Below are 18,856 nucleotides of genomic sequence, written 5' to 3' on the forward strand. Positions count from 1 at the left end.
AAGTTTGTTATTGCTCTCCAAGAAAAGTATATAAATGGTTGGGCTATGTGAGCTGAGACTATATTATCTGATCTCAGGTGATATTTGAAAGTAATGATGACAAAAACTGGCCCTTAACAGATCAGGATATAGAAAGAAGAAATGCTGAGCTTGGTTACTACGGGTGGATAGCTGATATCTCTCCAGTGATCTTTTAGGTTCTTTTTCTATTTGTCAAGGAGCCAGAAACTCACCCTGAGTTGTGCCAGGGGAAGAAAAGAACTTTGAAAAAGTTTTATAGAAAATTATTGGTTACATTTCTGCTTAACATGTGGTTATGAATATTATACCAATATTGAGATTATACGTGCATAAATGTTAAAAAAAAACAGTGAAGACACACATAGAGTCTAACCAGTAAGCAGTATTTAACCAGTAAATGCTCAAATGTTAGTAACGACCTTGATCAGAGACATATCAGTGCTGAACATTAAGGAAATTTAAATAAGACCTAATAGGCAGTAATTACAAGGATATTACAAATCCTATTATGTAAGTAGATGCCGGAAAAGTTTGCACCAGCTAAAGTAGACCTAGATAACCAGACTGAATACTCTGCAATGACAAGTAAATTACATAATGGCACTGTAATTATGTAATTGACTCTTCTCAGTATATTTATGTCAATTTATGTGGAGTCAGCCTCATCAAGAAAAACCTAGTGCTGATTCACTTTTTTGACTTGTTTTTGCATTTGCTTTGCAAAGACAATCCTAAAACAGAATAAATGATTTACTGATTTTATCCTTTGCCTTTTTTGGCATTTACTTCTTTTATTTTCCGATTTGAAATGCAACCAGATGCTTCTGTGAAACAACTGAATTATGAAACAAAATGGCTTTCTCTAAATTTTCAGTCTATAGGCAATCTTCAAGCAGTTACCTTTCATGTAAAACTGGAAATAGGGATTGCTAAACATTCTAAATTACAAAATATGTTTAAAATACTATGTAATTGAGGTCACAGTAAAAGGCAAACTGTTCTTTTCTTTTAAAGTCTGCCACTAAAAATGGCTATAGAACCTTGAGGATTATTCTAAAATAGCAATATGTAAGAAAATTCCAAAAAGTCTTTTGAATCCATGTGTAATGGCAGAGTTGATTAAACTCTTCTAAGGAAATATAAAAAATGCCAGCGGATGGTCATATTCTCATTTTAGGGATAACTGGGTTGATATCATCCTCATCATACAGTCTTTATCATGCAAATTTGGTATATTTCAGAAGATTTCTATAAAAAATATTGCCTGCAATACAAGGATGGTGTCCAGCCTTGTTGGTGGCCAGGCCTACGAAATCCCACTAAGATTCTGTGTGCAGCCCTTCCTGAATGAGGACACATGGTTCGCCCACAGAAGATTTTGGTATGTGAGAACACGATTGACTTCATGGCAGTACTCAGGAGACGCTAGCCTGTAGTCAAGATTCCAGGGCCCAAGAGAGGAACTATAGCCAACGGACAACTTGCCAATGCCCAGGAAAGTTCTCTAACAGTCATGCTGGGAAACACTTCTCCTCTGAAGCACATGAATAGGTAGATGTGGCCAACAGAGTTTTTACTCATTTCAGTCTATGACATTTCTGAAACATTTTCTTTTTGGCCTCCTACCAACTCATCAGTGTGGAAAACTGAGGCAGCTCAAATCTAAGCATAGAAATTTGTCTGTCATTTTGCTTTGAAAGTGCTCTAGACCAGCGCTCTTCTAGTACCACTGTAGCCACTAGTCACATGTGGCTGTTGAGCACTTGATGTACTGAAGGTGTAACATAATCCTTCTTTTGAAAACTTAGTACAAAAATAAAAAATTTAAAAGGTCTTGTTAATTTTTCATATTGATTATGTATTGGAATAATAGTATGGATATATTGGATTAAAATATAGTTAATTTTACCAGCTTTTTTTTTTCTTTTTAAAAGGTGGCTAGGAGAAAATTTAAAATTACATATGTGGTTTGTATCATCTATATTAGGCAGCACTTGTTCTAGACAATAACTTCTACAACCATATTATTCTAATTTCTACCTTATTTATGTGTTCATGGGACAAATGAGCTCTTACGGTTCGAGAAAAACCACTGGGATTCCAATTAGACTTTTTAAATGGGAGAAATAATTCAAGATTGTCCTTCTCTATGGCAAAATAGTCTGGTTTATGCTACGTATCTGAGCTTATCTGAGAACAGAAATCAATAATGTAATAACTGTCATCTCTAAAATGCAAAATGTATTGTTTGCTGAAATTCCCTTAATTATTTGCTTTGTGACTATAGCGCCAATTAAAGGAAACATTATGAAATAGTTCATCAAATTAAGGTTCTATCTGCATTAGTCTATTATTATAAATAAGTAATCTTTGAGATAGATAATATATCCATTTTAACAAGCAATATAAATGTTTACTGTTTTTTCAAAAATGTTAATTTAACTATCCTAACTTAAATAGCATCTCTGTGAAATCCTAGGTTGAATCATTTGGCTGAAATGCCCAATTTTTGTGAAGCTTTGACTTGTTTTCCACTGAAATGACTAACTCAGTCACTTAGGCATTATCAGGACTTAATCTTTAACATACAAGTCAAAATTTACAACTCCTGCTGATTTTTAGAGAGTGCAATTTATGGGTTAAAAAAGAGGAAATTACGCTCACACCCTCACAGGGAATAGGCATGTGTACTCATTTAAATGGGTAAATTCTTAAGTACACACTGGCCTTGGCATTTGCAGTGCTCTTCACACTACACAGTCCGCAGGTCCAACCACTGCAGTCAGCCCTGAATGTTGGGATGATATAACCACTACCCTTGGAACAATATGGAAGTGGGCTGGGAGGGACAATGTGTTCTCATCTTCCTATTAGTATTGCCACTTTCCATTAAGATTCCTTTCCCTCTCTTCCCTTTTCCAATATATAGGACACTTAACCATATATGCCTCACAATATACACCTGTTAAGTCTCTTTGGGAAAAGTATACCAGGCAATTGGTCTTTTAAAATAGAAATCTTAATGCTTAGGGAAGAAGGCATTCTTAAAGTTTGAAATTAGTGAGCCCCTTATAATAGCTAAAATGGAAATTCTGAGAGAATAAAGAAGGAGGGAAACAGAAGAGAAGAAGATAAGTACTCTCTACTAATTAATAAAGATAAAATGAAACAAAAAATCTTTCTCTGAGTCCAGATGATGTGCCCTTAAGGGCTTTTTCCTCCACCTCAGTGATCTGTCAGGCTCCTATATTATGGAAGACAAGAAGTTCTACCTTATTTTCTTCTCATGAGAACAGTAGTAAAGGAAGATTTGCACTTGGAAAGCAGAATGTCTCCTAGGTCGAATAGTCCCCAGAAACCAGAGGTTTAATTTAATTTTCTAATTTAATATTTCTGAGGAAGAGCCCAAAAAATTTAAGATCTCTATTTTTGAGGAGGATTTTTATGTGATAGTCATTTTTATCCATAATTTTGGCCTGAAAATAATCCTTTTTTAAAATTAAGGAAACCTACTAAAATATGCTGCATAATTAATTTGATAAAAATGTTCATTTAAGCTCAAGCTAGAAATAAATCTGAGGTATTTGGAATTTAACTGATTTTTATAAGGGAAAAGTGTTTATATGAAAACCAAAGAAAATATTTTGAAAAAAATCATGGTAATGTATTAGGTCTAATGTTACAGCTTCTCAAGAGTCTGATTTGAAATCAGTGTTTTTTTCATTGTTTCTTTTTGTTTTTGTTTACTAAAGTAAATTAAAAGCTGCATTGTCCTACATTTCTGGACATGGAAACTTTCAAAAATACATTGTAAATTATGGGTGCTTCCATTCCAAGTATGAGAAAAAGATATACTAGCTTTTCAGAAATATCTTTAGTCTATAAGCCGTATATCTAAATAACTATCAGTTGAAGGAAAAAAAGGACTTTTATAAAAACAAAGGTTTCCTTACTATACTAAAGTCAATAATGGATGATCTTACAATGGGATATTATTCCCACTCTATTCAGACATTTTGGCACCAGTCTTTGGTGTAGACTTTTCTAAATATCTGAACCTTGGTTAAGTATAGAGTTTATCCATAAAAGTGTTCCTATCTTTAAAATTGTACAAGCTTGTGAATAAATTCAATTTTATCTGAAAACTGACAAGGAGTCAGTCTTTATTAGTCTAAGTCCCAGTCTTATCTCCTTTTCTTCACTAAATTTCTTTATTCCACCCCTAAGTGTTGTCCATCAGAAGGACTTCTTGTTAGAGAGCAGGTGAAGGAAAGAATAAATTCCTCAGCGTGAGTCTGTGAAATAATTTTTTTAGGACCGTAAAATGGCAGGAATTTGTAATAGAATGTTTTCGGTTATTAGTAATATGGTGTGTATAAATAAAGACAAGATAAAAAAACATTCTGCACACAAGCTTTAGGGGCATATGGTTTCATAGCCCTTAAAGCATGCTTCAGTTTCTTACCATTATAAGTGGATTTTTTTTTTTTTTTTGCACATACCATACAACTATAACCTAACCATCTTCTTGTAAACAGTTTGAACACATTACTGAAAAGACTGTGAATGTCATGGGAATACATCTTATAGCTCTACCTAGTATTAGCTGGGCAACAGTCCTTGTAAAGAAATCCAAAGGGTGTAGGCTGGCTAGGTTTTCAAAGCAAAAACAATTTGTTACTATTTACTTCAAATGTGTGCTACTGGTCCCTGAAAATGTATGTTTTTAAATGTTATGTTGTGTTTACTTGCAATTTCAAATTTAATTCATCAGTAGGTATTTGGTATCCATTACATACCATAGAAGACACTATTTTTTCATAAAGCAGTCACATGCATTGAAGTTAGGATTACCAACTGATATATATGTATTTTTTTGCACCTTAAAAACAGAATCACTATAGTGCATATCATGCTTCCCCACCTTCCTTGCTGAAGGACAAAATGCATAAAGTGCCAGGATTTGGCTCCCAGATGGAAGGAAGCCATTTAGTACTCTGGCAGGATCACATCATTCTGCTGAGCTCCAAATTCCAGAGCAGGGTTTTCTTGCCCTTCTTTGGGGGCTGCTGCTTCCTCAACAGTCTTCAGCTTTTCCTCCACTAGGCCCTCCTCTATTTCTGGGTCAGCCTCCTTTATCCCATCCTCTAATGCCTCGGGCACCATCTTGGTGGCCTCAGCAGCATTTATTTCAGCATCTTTAACTTTCTCTATGGCCTGCACCTTCATCAGCTCAGCCTCTGCCCCCTCAACTGCCACTTGGGCCCCATCTCCTTGCATTTTCACTCCTTCCGGAATAGCTTTGACATCTTCATTGCCATCTTGTGTTGGAGATGGCTCTCGGCTGGCCTTCTGGCTCTCCTGGATGCTGCCATGGCTGCTGCTGGCGCTTCCCAACCGGGAAGAGGCCACCACGGCCTTTACTGCTGCCTGATTGGAAACAGAAAAGTGTCAGGTGTTACTTTCACTTAAAATCCCAAATCAGAGCTCAATTTCAATTTTGCATTTAGGGAGCTTGTTATTATATGTTAGTGCTTAATCTTTGAAAGTATATTATTCCAAGATTGTCTAATGAAAACTTGTTTGGAGAATGAACAGCAAAGTATGTTTAATCTCAAGTTAGCGTATTTAATCATCTGGACAACCAAAAACCTGAGTAAATGCATGTTCCCATGGATTACCAATATTCAAAAATTTTAGATTGTGTTTCCCAAAGTATTTGTTTCATGGGACACTAGTTCCATGGATGTTTTAGGCACTATCTAGATAAAAGAGTTCCACAGTCAACTTTGTTTGAGAAATCCTGGGTTAAGTCAAGGTTGTTTTATGTAGTGTATTTCAAATTAATATGACCATGGAACCCTTCAGGTTTATTTAGTCTGTATCAGCCTGTAAGCGATTGCTGAATAGAACACTGTTTTTGACCCCCAGCTGTTCTCTGAGATCCCCTGTATGTATAGCTAGTCCTAAATACCATTAAGTAAGAGAAAAGCACCTAATTTCTATTCCATATACATTCTATAAAAAGAGATATGTTTTGGTAGATAATTTTCCCTATCACTTGAATTATTTTAATTTTTACCAAGTATAACTATTTGCTTATGTACTAAAACATAGTTTTAAAATTTTTTTTCCCAATTTTTCCATATTCAGAAAGTAGACAACTTTCTGAGTAAATGTTTCCTGAACAATGCTGTTCAAGCAGTTCAGCCTTAATTAAATGAGAAGCAATGATAATGGATTTGTTTGGTGAGTAAAGCTCAACATACAACACATTTCCCTTTATTAACAATGAACTCTGGGAATTCCCTGGCAGTCCAGTGGTTAAGACTCAGCGCTTTCACTAAGATCCCACAAGCCGAGTGGCACGGTGCCCCCCACTCCAAAAAAACCCAAAAAACAAAAAAACCCACAATGAATTCTTATGAGAGGATAACAGAACTACAATTGGCTTTATACCAGCACTGTTGGGATTTCAAAGCAGGATTTTTCCTGGTACCACAGAAGATGAATAATAGTATTAGATAAATAATAGTGGAATTATCTTTGATCATCAAGATATGAGAGAAATCTTTTTTTTTTTTTAATAAAACAAATAAATGCCATCTAACCTTGAGCTTGCGCCGGGCATTGAATTCTTGGAGCTTCTTTTGAGCTGTATCCATGTGTACAAAATTGGCTGCTTTACCTGTGACCCACGGGTGCTGGAGGGCTTGGAAGGTAGTCAGCCTTTTCTTAGGATCCAACACAATTAATTTTCTAACCTGAAATGATAAAGAGCCATAGTCTTCTTAGGGAGATTTTTACGGTGACCTGGGCTTGCCCCTCAGCTCGTGAACTTCTAGGTCTTATTTAATTTCCTTGGCAGTACACTATATATACATTAAACAATTTTTTTAAGTCCCCAGAGGTTACTGTAGAGACGGCTTCAGGTAGCAGTAGCTGAGGAATCTGAGAGTGGTGTGCGTAGGCTACCTGAGAGCCCAAACTGGTGGATAGCTTGCCCACGGAGGTCAAAGAAACAAGTCCTGCCTTGCCTGTAGACTGGAAGTTCTTTGTTTTTGTTTTTGTGGTACGCGGGCCTCTCACTGTTGTGGCCTCTCCCGTTGCGGAGCACAGGCTCCGGACGCGCAGGCTCAGCGGCCATGGCTCACGGGCCCAGCTGCTCCGCGGCATGTGGGATCTTCCCAGACCGGGGCACGAACCTGTGTCCCCTGCATCGGCAGGCGGACTCTCAACCACTGCGCCACCAGGGAAGCCCTAGACTGGAAGTTCTTTGAATGAGAACCAGCATCTGAATAATTCTCGGCCGTACTTCACATCACTTAGAATTCAGAGCTTAAAATACACATCAATGGAGACGGGCATCGTTCATGCATCCATCATTCTTTCTATGGGAATTGAATGGCAAACAATAGGGGCAGTATCATAGCCCTTATGATTATACCATGAGTCTATCATGAAGTTAATAGCTCTCTAATCCCTTGAGGGTACTTGAAGGACTAAGCCAAGAGCTGGGGTAAAAGCCTATCTAGAATCAAAGTAAAGGTGTCAGTAGCTTGTGGGTATGATTTGTTTACAGGACTGAATTCAAACCAATGGTAGCCTATTCTGGGAGGTTTACCCCCGCTTGTGAGGATGAGCAGACAATAAATTGCCAGGAAGATCAACAACCAAAATAATCCCCAGCCCTAGGCTCAGAAGGGGTGACCTGGAATGAGGCAGAGACTCTTTGGAGTCAGGAAGCATGTTCAAGTCCTAACTTATTCAAAGTCTCTAACTACTTTTGTGACCTTAGACAAAGACCACATGTGAATTGGGTGACTATGGACACCCTCCTGGGCCCTTTCTTACATGACCTCGTTTCCACCCTAATTCCTTTGTATCAATAAATACATTCTTATAGACATATAACATTTAAAAAAAAAACCCCAAAACTCATGTAACCCTGTCCATAACCTTATCAATTAGTAACTATTAGCTCCAATTCATAAATGAGGGATGGAAGGAAGCTCAGAAAGATTTAGTGACTTGTGTAAGGTCAGACAACTCATAACTGGTGGGGGCTATACTCAAACTCGGGTCTTAGAGTTTGTCTCATGGCCACTACACCATAGTGCCTCCAAGGTTGTCAGCCTCTCTGGGTTTCAGTCTGCCAATATGTGTGTAAAATGAGGGGCGTTGGATGATTTAAGGCATAAGATCTTTTCTAACTCTAATAACCTAAGAACTGAACACAGGCTAACAAAATCAGGCAGCTAGTCAAATGAAGAATGAATATCCGGTTCTCCTTTCACTTCCTTTTTGTAGCATTTGCAAAGAAATGTGTGTGGGGGGTAGACACTGAATTTGTAAAGGGCAGAGACGTGAGACTGCTTAGTCTTAAAATCAGAGAGGGGGTGGAGGGAGATAAAGATAATTAAGAAAAAGAATGCACAGTAGTAATACGAATTTGATAGTAGTCAGAGCTATCATCTGTTGAACACATATACTAATAATTTTATGTCAATGATACCTAATCCTTACACCATCCCTGACAGATATTTCCCTCTCATTTTCTAATCATCCGTTTCCTCTTATCATTACCATCCTCCTCCTCATGAAAATACAAAGAATTTACTGAAAGCCAGTATGTACCAAAATTTTATATATGTCATCATTAATCTTTACATTTGAAGATACTGATGCACTGAATTATTAAGAAACTTGCTGAAGATTAGAGAGATCCAGTGACCTTGCCAGGATTCTAACCCAAAGCCTTGCCATTATCCTACGGTTCCTCTTAATAGCCCAAATCCCCACTCATCGGCACCATAGCCTCTGCTCATGACAGAACAGATGCAGGTTTTGCTAATAAGTACACATTATGAGGCTCAATGATTGCTTTAGTTCTCAAGTTTTATAAATTTATTAACCAACAGGAGGTCTAGCTGAATGAAGGAACATCACAGCTAACCCTCTTATCCATTTAATTCTTATGAGGGATAAAAAGAAATGGAAGGAAGACTAAATAATGGGGTTATTATTGAGTTAGTTGGTGGTGATTACTTAGTATGTATTATATCCCTTAATTCTTCTAAAGACCTAGAGATAGGTACTGGTATCATCTCAGAGAAGAAAACTAAAGCACAGAGAGGTTAGGCTAGCCCAAGGTCATATCTGTAAATTATAAGAAGGGGGGTCACTTGAATCCAGGCATGTCAGACTTTAAGAATCCTTGGTCTGTTTCCTGATTCATGGTTTCATTCAACAAATATTTATTGAGCCTGTACTTTATGTCCATATGGTACTAAGATCTGGGCACACATGCTTCACCCTCTCCCAGAGCTTACAATCTAATTAAGGAACACCTTTGAGCAAGTATATAGAAATGATGACCATCATGAAAAAGGAAGTCTAGGGGGCAAAGGAACAAGTGGCAGAAGGAATGAACCAACTGTGAGAAGAATGGCCTGCTGAAGACGAAATCTCCCAGAGAATGCCAAATGGCAGCCAGGGCTTGAAGATTAGAGTTACCCATGTAAAGAGGCGTGTATGTGTACGTAATGGTGGAGAGGAAGGAGGAAAGAACATCACAAAGCAGAAGAAAGAGCAACATACCCAGAGCTACATTGATGAGGGACTGGAAGTCTAGTGCTCTGGAGGAAAGAGAGAGATCAAGGGAGAGTGATGTGAAGTAAGTGGCACAAGAGAGGGTGACACTTATTTATAAAACCATTCCTCTGGATCCTGTGTGGAGAGTGTACTTGAGAAGAGCACAAGAAGAGGCAAGGAGACCAGATAGGAGGCTGTGGCCGTGAACCAGGAGAGGATGGGGCTTGGACTAGGCAGTTGTAGTGGAGGTGGAGAGAAGTGGACGGATTCAAGAGATGTTTAGGAGTGTGGGCCCTGACATGAGGGAGGAGTTGGGATGACACATTCCCACATCACACACATGGCCTCTCTTTCACAACCGTGTTGGAAAATCCGTGACCTGTAGGATATCTGTTTTCATGAAAGAACACAGATGGTAAGGAGGGAAAAGAGCACTGGATAAGGGGTCTGGAAATCTGCATCCTTAGTTCCTAACAATGCCTTTCTGCTGAGAAGCTGTGTGAACTTGGACAGTCATTTCACTTCTCTGGGCTTTAGCAAACTTATCTTTAAAATGCAGGGAAGATTAGATGACTCCTAAGATCCCTTGGAGATCTAACCTTCTATGATTCAGAAGTTAGCTTTTAGTTATTTCTGCACGATTTCTCTCTAGAGGATTGATGGTAAATGTTTCAATTACACCCTAGTATCCTGTTTATTTTACAACAGGTGGGCCATCTCCCTAGAGGGTATGTGTTTCCTGAATGCAAACAAACTTCAATGTTACCTGAAGTGAGAAGCCAAGTAAAACAAACAAAAAAACCAAACAAAACGTATAGTGTAACTTGTATAATGATAATCATGCATGATGGGACTTGTGTTACTATCAGGATATTTTAATAAGTTTGAACATTTCAAGAAGCAATGTTGTTTTATTCAAAGTATAACTAATCTAGGTGATAGCAAAGCCATTTTAAAACAGAATTCTTCTGTGTATATTATGTTTGGATTCACTCAGCACAGCTATCTTCATAAGCAAGGTTCTGCATTGACTAGATGGTAAAAACTCATTAATTAATATGCCATAATTTGTGATAATTCAGCTAGAGATGAATCAAACGTACCTTTTTTCATTATCTATAAGGAAAATGCATTAGTGTGCATTGTTTCATTAAAAATACTTTATAATTAAAAAGAAATAGGCTATTAAGAGGGGTTGATTTAAAAAATGGCACTGCCCATTAATTAGATAAAAATGAATGCAAGGGATTTTATTTCATTTTGTTTGGTCACACTTACCAAATCCTTGGCATTTAGAGATACTTCATCCCACCAGGGGGAGATAAAGTAATATTCACAGTTCAGAATTCTCCTAAACATGAACTGATCGCCTCTTTCATCATAGAATGGTTCAAATCCACAAAGTCTAGAGGGACAAAAGATAGAGAATAAAATGTCTTTTAAAAGCCTAAGCATATTTCACCAATTTTTTGCAGAAATTCAAGACTGTCCTTTTTCACAGCTTCCTGTTATGAATGTAATCGCTCAGTTTAAGTATGTAATCACCTTCTTACAATTCACTTTTGATTATATAAACACACAGTCATGTCTTCAGGAAGTAAGAATAGATACAAAACCAATTTAAGATTTCTACAAAAAGTTATAATCATATTAATAATTATGACACAAACAACAATGGTAATAGCTAACACTATTATAGGCATTATGCTATAGTGCTATTTCCATGGATTTTTTTTGCGGTACGCGGGCCTCTCACTGTTGTGGCCTCTCCCGTTGCACAGCACAGGCTCCGGATGCGCAGGCTCAGCGGCCATGGCTCACAGGCCCAGCCGCTCCACGGCATGTGGGATCTTCCCGGACCGGGGCACGAACCCGTGTCCCCTGCATCGGCAGGCAGACTCTCAACCCCTGCGCCACCAGGGAAGCCCTCCATGGATTTTTTTCCCACCAGGAATTGAGAAGACAGATTGATTAGAATTCCAATTGATTACAAAACAGAAAAGTTAGGATTTTGAGAATAAAGAGGTTAAAAGGTGGAAAGAAAAGTTTTTAGTTGTTTTTATTCAGCCCTTTTCATTTGAATTCTTCCATAGAGATGAATAAAATATTCGATTTCCATCCCATTCCAGTTTGGATTTCAGAGTAAACAAACACAAGAGCTAACACTATTGTCAGGGAATGGCCTTTTAAAACTTACTACAGTGAGCAGCTGCAGCCAGCAGAGGTGAGCAGCCTAGCGTTAGCGCAACCTGGTAAGGACCCTCACTTTTGCACATCTTAAAGACACCTCACTATGTTCACCTTCATCTTCCATCACGGGTCAGCATAAAAATGTATGAGAAAAGTGGGAGAAAAGAAACAGAGAACCATCTCTGGCATCCTAAAGAGAGAGAGGAAAAGTGAGTTGCTGGTCTGGGACCACCAAGCCTCTACTGTTTATAGGTGGGTGGAGGTACTGAAATCACTAAAGACCAAAAGGGAACTATTTTTTAAAAGTCCCTGCTAGGGCATGTGTTGCATCTGACAAGGAATGAAGGAAAAAGAATGAAAAACATTTCCCCAAATTCTTCCTTCAAACTGGCCAGGTTGGTGCCGAGAATGAAACATTCCAGTGCATCCTAATGTAGTGAGTTTCTAGGAAGAAGCAATTTCTCATGTTCTTTTGCTCAGGGAACGTCCTGTTGGGAGAGTCTTTGTTTCTTTCAAATATTGTGGAGCCAGCCAGGAAAAGGCAAGGCTCAGGGAGTGCTGAGGCCTGGGCTGTGCATCCTCCCTCTCCCACTGCAGAAGTCCGCGCAGAGGATACTGCTCCAGCAAAAGGAGAGAAGGGAGCACAGGTCCACACGTTGCCAAGGAGGCAGTTCATCCTCACCTGGCCCTCCTCTGCCCTCCAAAACACTAGAAAAACATAGCTTGTTGTTGGCTAGTCATGGAGAAATTGGTCAACTTTCCAGGCTTAGTTTAGGGAACTCTTAATGTTTCCCCTTCTGGAAATCTAGAGAGAAAAATGATAGTTCAGAAGGTACAGTACTCAAATGCCTTTCTTTCCTCTCAGTCATGTCAGCAAGTCTGTGCATTGGTAACAGAGGTAAAAAGTTTATCTCACCAGCCTGAAATGTCAAAAATGGAAGAAATGTGACAGAGAGCAGCACGCATGTGTGCATGAGCACACAGACACACACACAGAGTAAGAAAACCCTTTAGAAATGGAAATATTTGAATGCTGACATTGACAGTTTAGGAGGAGATTAGGATTATAAAGCCTGAAGTGTGACTGTATTACACAGGGTAACTCCAAGCCATTGAGCAGAACTGTAATGTTGAAAGCCGAAGGACAGAATTTGAATCTCTGATGTTATCTGATTCTGATTTTAACCTGAGAACTGTAATGGCTGCTTTTGTCTGTGGGGAGAAAGGGTTTTGGTTTAACGCTTTAAACCAAAGAGAGGGACCAGAATTCTTGTAAGAAACAAAATGGCCTTTATTTCCAGGCTACTGTCATCCTTAGAAATAGCAAGGTCATAGCACAAAATAGCCTGGTGGAACTCTTAATAATAATAAAGGAGGTGCATAAGCCCAATGGCACAATCCACTGGAGAGAATGGTCCAATGAATCTTGCGTAGTGGACTTCATCAATTATTAATGAACTACAGATTAAATAAAAAGTCCCTAGGCTTAGGGGCTGACATAAGTTGGATCAGAACTAAAGGATATTAGGGGCTTCCCTGGTGGAACAGTGTTTAAGAATCCGCCTGCCAATGCAGGGAACACAGGTTCGAGCCCTGGTCTGGGAAGATCCCACATGCCATGGAGCAACTAAGCCCGTGCGCCTCAACTACTGAGCCTGTGCTCAAGAGCCTGAGAGCCACAACTACTGAAGCCTGCGCACCTAGAGCCTGTGCTCCACAACAAGAGAAGCCACCGCAATGAGAAGCCCGGGCACTGGAACGAAGAGTAGCCCCCGCTCGCCACAACTAGAGAAAGCCTGTGTGCAGCAACAAAGACCCAACACAGCCAAAAATAAATAAATAAATTTATTTTTTTAAGAAAAGAACTAAAGGATATTAGTTGTGAGCAGCACTGTTATTTTAATTTTGGGGGCTGCTACCACTTATTCAACCAACACCTATAATTAATGGCCTTAAGTGAACTAGGGGAAAGAAACGAGAGATTTAAAAAATTATTTTCAGGGTTACAATAAGACGTTTCTCAAATGGCCCCAATTTTTCTCTTCATTTTCCCATGTTAGTGACCATGTCATGGAGTTTTACTCATCCCATATTTCAGTTTTTCAAGGCAAATGTTACTAAATTTCCTACCTTCATCTCTGAGTTCTTACACATCCTCAATGCTTCAACCCCTCCCATCACATTTCAACATGAAACTCTAATTGGGTGGGCACATTTACATTTTAGGGGCAAATCTGGAGCATTATTTGTAGTTCAGTTTTTCACTTAACATCACTAAGTATGATATGTCACCCACATAATTCAGGAGACAACATTCTTTCACAGCATAAAAGTGATCTTAAATGTAAGCTGAAGGGATTCTATGATGCGGCCTTAGGAATTCATTTTAATGAACTAACAAGCACTTGGTGTGGCAAACAAATTACCTAAAAGTTTTCACTTTCCTAAGAAAAAACATGGTTCCCTAGCTCTCCAAATTCTTCTTAAGCTTTAATACATCCTGGAAACACAGGGAATTGATCACTGAAAATATCTTTTGACATCACATAATAGCAGATGGCTATTTTATGGGTTGCTTTTAAACATTTTTATGGTTCTTACTGACAAGTATAGCAATATAAACCCAGGTGAACTTAGAGTTTGCTAACTTGCTTGTGGGTTCTACCCTAGTTACCCTCTTCCTAGCCCATATTACCTAGACACCACACTTTCTAAGATCACTATTAAATTAACCAAACCAAACCAAACCAACCTCTTCCTACTATGGACTGAATTGTGTTCCCCCCAAAGTAATATATTGAAGCCCTAACCCCCAACGTGATGGTATTTGGAGATGGTGCCTTTGGCAGGTAACAGGGTTAGATGAGGTCATGAGGGTAGGACCTCACGATGGGATCAGTGCCCTTATAAGAAGAGACACCAGAGAGCTTGCTTCCTCTTTCTGCCTTGCGAGGATACAGTGAAAAGGCAGCTATCTGCAAGCCAGAAGACAGCTCTCACCAGAACCTGACCTACTGGCACCCTGACCTCAGGCTTTCAACCTCCAGAACTACATTTCTGTTGTTTAAGCCACTGAGTCTATGGTATTTTGTTATAGCAGCCTGAGCTAATTTGCTTTCTTCCCCACCCTTCAAAATCTCTTTACAGATTTGAATATTACAGGTTCCAACAATTAACTCTGCAGTATCCTCTAATTGAAAACCAAATCTACTTGGTTTGAATTAAACTTTGGAACTCATTGATGTCTTGCTTTTGTAGTTGTTCTACAACAGCTTTCCTCCCCAGGTACTCTTCCATTGTTCTTGATTATTTCCCTTGTATTTGTCTGCAATTCCATCATCTCTTTGGCAAACTGAAACCCCATGTTTATTAGTGGACAGGAGCTCAGGAATGGAGTTGGGGATACCAGAGAGTGAGAGATTTAGCCCCCCCCCTTTTTTTTCTCCCAGAGAACAGGTTTCTCTGAGTTTAGGGTATCAAACTAAAGGTCCTTGAGAACTTAACAGATATAGGAAACAAAACCGATAGCCCAAACGTATTTAAAACATTTCTGATAAGAAATGTACCAGTTTGGGATTGCTTCAGAGATTAAACAGCCATTTGCCCCTTTTGCCCCTTCAAAAGGAATAATACTCTAATCATTTGGACGAGATGCACATAAATAAAATAAGTGCAAGTTTAATAGGTGGATTTGTTTCATGCTCATTACTATCATCAAACAATGAATTGTTCCCCAAATCTGCTATACACTGCATAGCAGAATGAGACACAGCAAAGCCCTAGACAGAAGTTCTGGCCCCAAGAAAATGACAAAATAAAAAGCAATTGCTCATTTTCAGAAAATTCCATCAGTAACTACACTTAGTATGTCATAGAAAACCACAAAAAATCAAAAAGGAATCTTGTTTTTTATGAGGACTATGAGTAACTAGAAAATATTACAGCAAAGGCCAACAGTATGCTTAGAGACTGCTTTTCTTCACTTACAAGATGTAGGTGATTATTCCTACAGACCACATGTCCACCTCAGGTCCATAGGCACAGCCTCTAAGAATTTCAGGTGCTGCAGAAAGAGTGAAAACTGTATTAAATTACAGTTTAAATTCAATATTCACATTTTAATAACAAGCAATAGGGAAGAAATGAATTTGTCAACAGAAACTTCAGCACAGTTTTATAACCAATCTTCTCTCCCCAAACCAAAGTATGAGTCTACAAATTCTTACGTCTATTTTAGTGGGAGACATTATAGTCTCTCTGTGTTTGGGGTGCATAAAAATAAAGTTATTAAATGTAATATTCTACATCAGAACATCATGATACTGCTCAAATCAGATAGAGCTATATTTCTGCTACAAAGGGAGCTGTGTACATAGAAAAGAAATGAAAGTTTAGCATAGTAAGGGGAAAAAGGCACAATCATGCCGCCTGGGGTGTCCATGAGTGTGTGTGTGTTTGACAACGTGCAGGGCAGGGAGCAGGGCAGATAGTGAGAGGACTGAAAGTCTCTAGTACTGGAAGGTTGGAACAGGAGCTAGGAGGGGCCCTGGCACATGTCTCGGTGCTGAGAACTACACATAGGTCCTCAGAGAGCAGCTGTCCCCAGTCAGTTTGGGATTATGAACTGAGAAAGGGGGCTTCCCTGTGCACAAGGAGGCTGCTCCTGTCAGCCCTGCCCACCATTGTGAAAATGGAAGGTCTTCTCAGCCATTAAACGGCCTGGCCCAGTAGTAAAGAATAGTGAGATCTTCCATGATTTTATTACCTTAGAGCCGTGACAATGAAGAGTTAACTGGGTCTAACTGTTTGCACTGAGGATTGGAGGTGTTGTTTGTTTGCCTAACTAACAAAGGAAGAAAAGAAGTGAGAGCTCTACCCTCTAGGTAGAAATAGGGCTCAGGTTTAGAGCCCAGAGTAGCCCCTTTCTATTTTGAACAAAAGTGCTGTCTGTAGGTGTCAGCAGGGCCCCTGAGGAAGGAGCTGATTGATGAATGCTGAGGGGTCCTTGAGGGAGGCCTTGGGGACAGGGGCACCACACTTCTCCTTCCCTCAGTGGGGCAGGAGAGCAGGATCCCTTGTCCATGCAGCCTGGGAATGTCAATATTGGTGGAGATTGTCAAAGTGAGCTCCTAAAGGAAGCTGGTCTCATGGGACTCTGAATTTAATTTACAGGAAGGAACACAGCAGATTTTCCACTGATGTCTTCCCATTCTATCCCCTTCTCTCCATCCTTTTCCAACCAGAATATTCTCTTCGTATTTTATGTAGAAACTGTGTTACATAAAATATAGGAGATGAAGAGCCTGTGTAATGATGGTGTGCATTCTAGCACTCTGAGAAGCAATTCAGCAAGATGCACCCTTTAAGGAACTGGATCTGGGGCCAAGAAGTTTTTCTCATCTATGAGCAAATTATTCCTAGAATATTTTCCTTTTAAGATTTAATTAAGATAATTAAGAAAAATGCACGCTCAAAGCCAACACCATTCTCTCTGTCAGGTTGGCTTCCGTTTCTAGAGCCATCTGTACCCACAGACAGTTCCTTTGGGCCGCAGCAGCCCCCGCACTGAACTCCCACTCGAAAATGATTTGCTTATCATAGTGCAAAGGGAACTGAGGTTCGGCTGCCACTTCAGAAGGGCTGCTACTGTCAGGGAGCCGAACACATGCATATTTGGCATGCACAGTTAGTACCATGTGCCCTTCCCCACTCCAGGTATCCACATCCGTGAAGCGTTATCAAGTCTCGTACTGACATTTCAACATAAACACAGAGATATGTTGGGGACAGTCTTATATTTCCTGGGTCTTGGTTTTTACCTCTAGTAAATGAATTGAACTAGCTAATTTCCAAGTTTACTTTGAGTTTTAGCCACTGTGATGTACGTAAAGGGATAGTTATGAGAATTTAAGCAAGAAGAGAGGACAAGCACTCCTGCTACAGAACCTGCTGAAATCCCATCCCTCCCACCGGAGCGCCTACTGTGTCTGCTGCCCTGCAGGCACCTATCCTGTCAGGTCCAGTGAAATCAAACCTCCCGTCCTGTGCTGTGCAGAGGTCAGCACGCTGTCTCGAAGGTCAGGTGCTCTCTCAGGACATCCTCCATAGCTCCCAGGCCAAGGGCCCCAAACGAAGTGAATACCATGGAACAAAAGCCTTTCTGAATCCACTTTCGAGGGCATCTGGGTTTCTTAGCTGATATGGCAATATCTGATCTCCCTTCACAGCACTGGGTGCAACCTTACTCTCCAGAGGCAAGTTATTTCCTTGTAAGACCTTATGCTGCAATGTGAGTAAACTGGTGGTGTGAAAAGCTAGACTTTCCATAGTGAGGTTAACTGAGATGAAAGGAATATAGAACGTTTTCCCCCTCCATCATAAATTCCTCTTAAAAAGAATTTTTTAAATGAATTTATCCTATTGAATATTTACTAATCCTAATATAAGATTTGGGTGAAACATGCCTAAATTCCTAGACACAATTAGATACCAATTCACAGTAACCTTTAAATATTTTCACTCATTAGTTAATATGACCTTGACTTCAGAACCAGCAGAACACATCCTTGTAATCTATCTGAACCCTTTCCAAGAGCCAAAAGCTTTTCTAGAATACATTTCAGATGCTGGCACGCCAGCGCTTCAAGTCTCCTAGGTATCAAATGTCCTTGAAGGTAATTCTACAGAATTGTGATTTTCTTAGAGTGAGAAATAGTTGACTACTTCCAGTTCAGTTCAAGAAAAGGCATCAACTAGTGCAACTATTAATGCTATAAGCACTTCTGGATGTCCTTCATATATTTTCTTACCTCGTTGCCAAAACAAACAAACAAACAAATGCAAAATGGGGGGATAAAACATTTCAAGGTGTAATACAGTTTTTAAAAATGTATTGTAAGTGATTTAGAACCATCTTTTCAGAAATAGTCAATAGTCATTTATTGATTTTCCTGGCTGTCTTCTAAGTAGATCCAAGTTTTCTGCCACTTCCTAAAGTTATCTTATCATTTATGTTATTGCTCATTAAACACTAAATGCTACAGAACTCCCA

The 18,856-nt window shown here is 39.3% G+C and overlaps 1 protein-coding gene across 3 annotated transcripts in view; it reads right to left on the reverse strand.

The window, feature by feature from the left end:
* Window positions 1–1,993: 1,993 nt before the first annotated feature.
* The window catches only part of CAMK4 (calcium/calmodulin dependent protein kinase IV), a 219,659-nt gene continuing 202,796 nt past the window's right edge, over window positions 1,994–18,856 (reverse strand). For all 3 annotated transcript variants that reach the window (XM_060009032.1, XM_060009031.1, XM_060009030.1), the window contains 4 exons: window positions 15,793–15,868; window positions 10,894–11,020; window positions 6,633–6,785; window positions 1,994–5,451 (listed from right to left, as the gene is read on the reverse strand). In XM_060009032.1, coding sequence (XP_059865015.1) covers window positions 5,011–5,451; window positions 6,633–6,785; window positions 10,894–11,020; window positions 15,793–15,868 — 797 coding nt within the window. In that variant the 3' untranslated portion in view covers window positions 1,994–5,010. The remainder of the gene's footprint in view (window positions 5,452–6,632; window positions 6,786–10,893; window positions 11,021–15,792; window positions 15,869–18,856) is intronic.

This window comes from Delphinus delphis, chromosome 3, assembly GCF_949987515.2.
Source record: "Delphinus delphis chromosome 3, mDelDel1.2, whole genome shotgun sequence".
Taxonomy (NCBI): domain Eukaryota; kingdom Metazoa; phylum Chordata; class Mammalia; order Artiodactyla; family Delphinidae; genus Delphinus; species Delphinus delphis.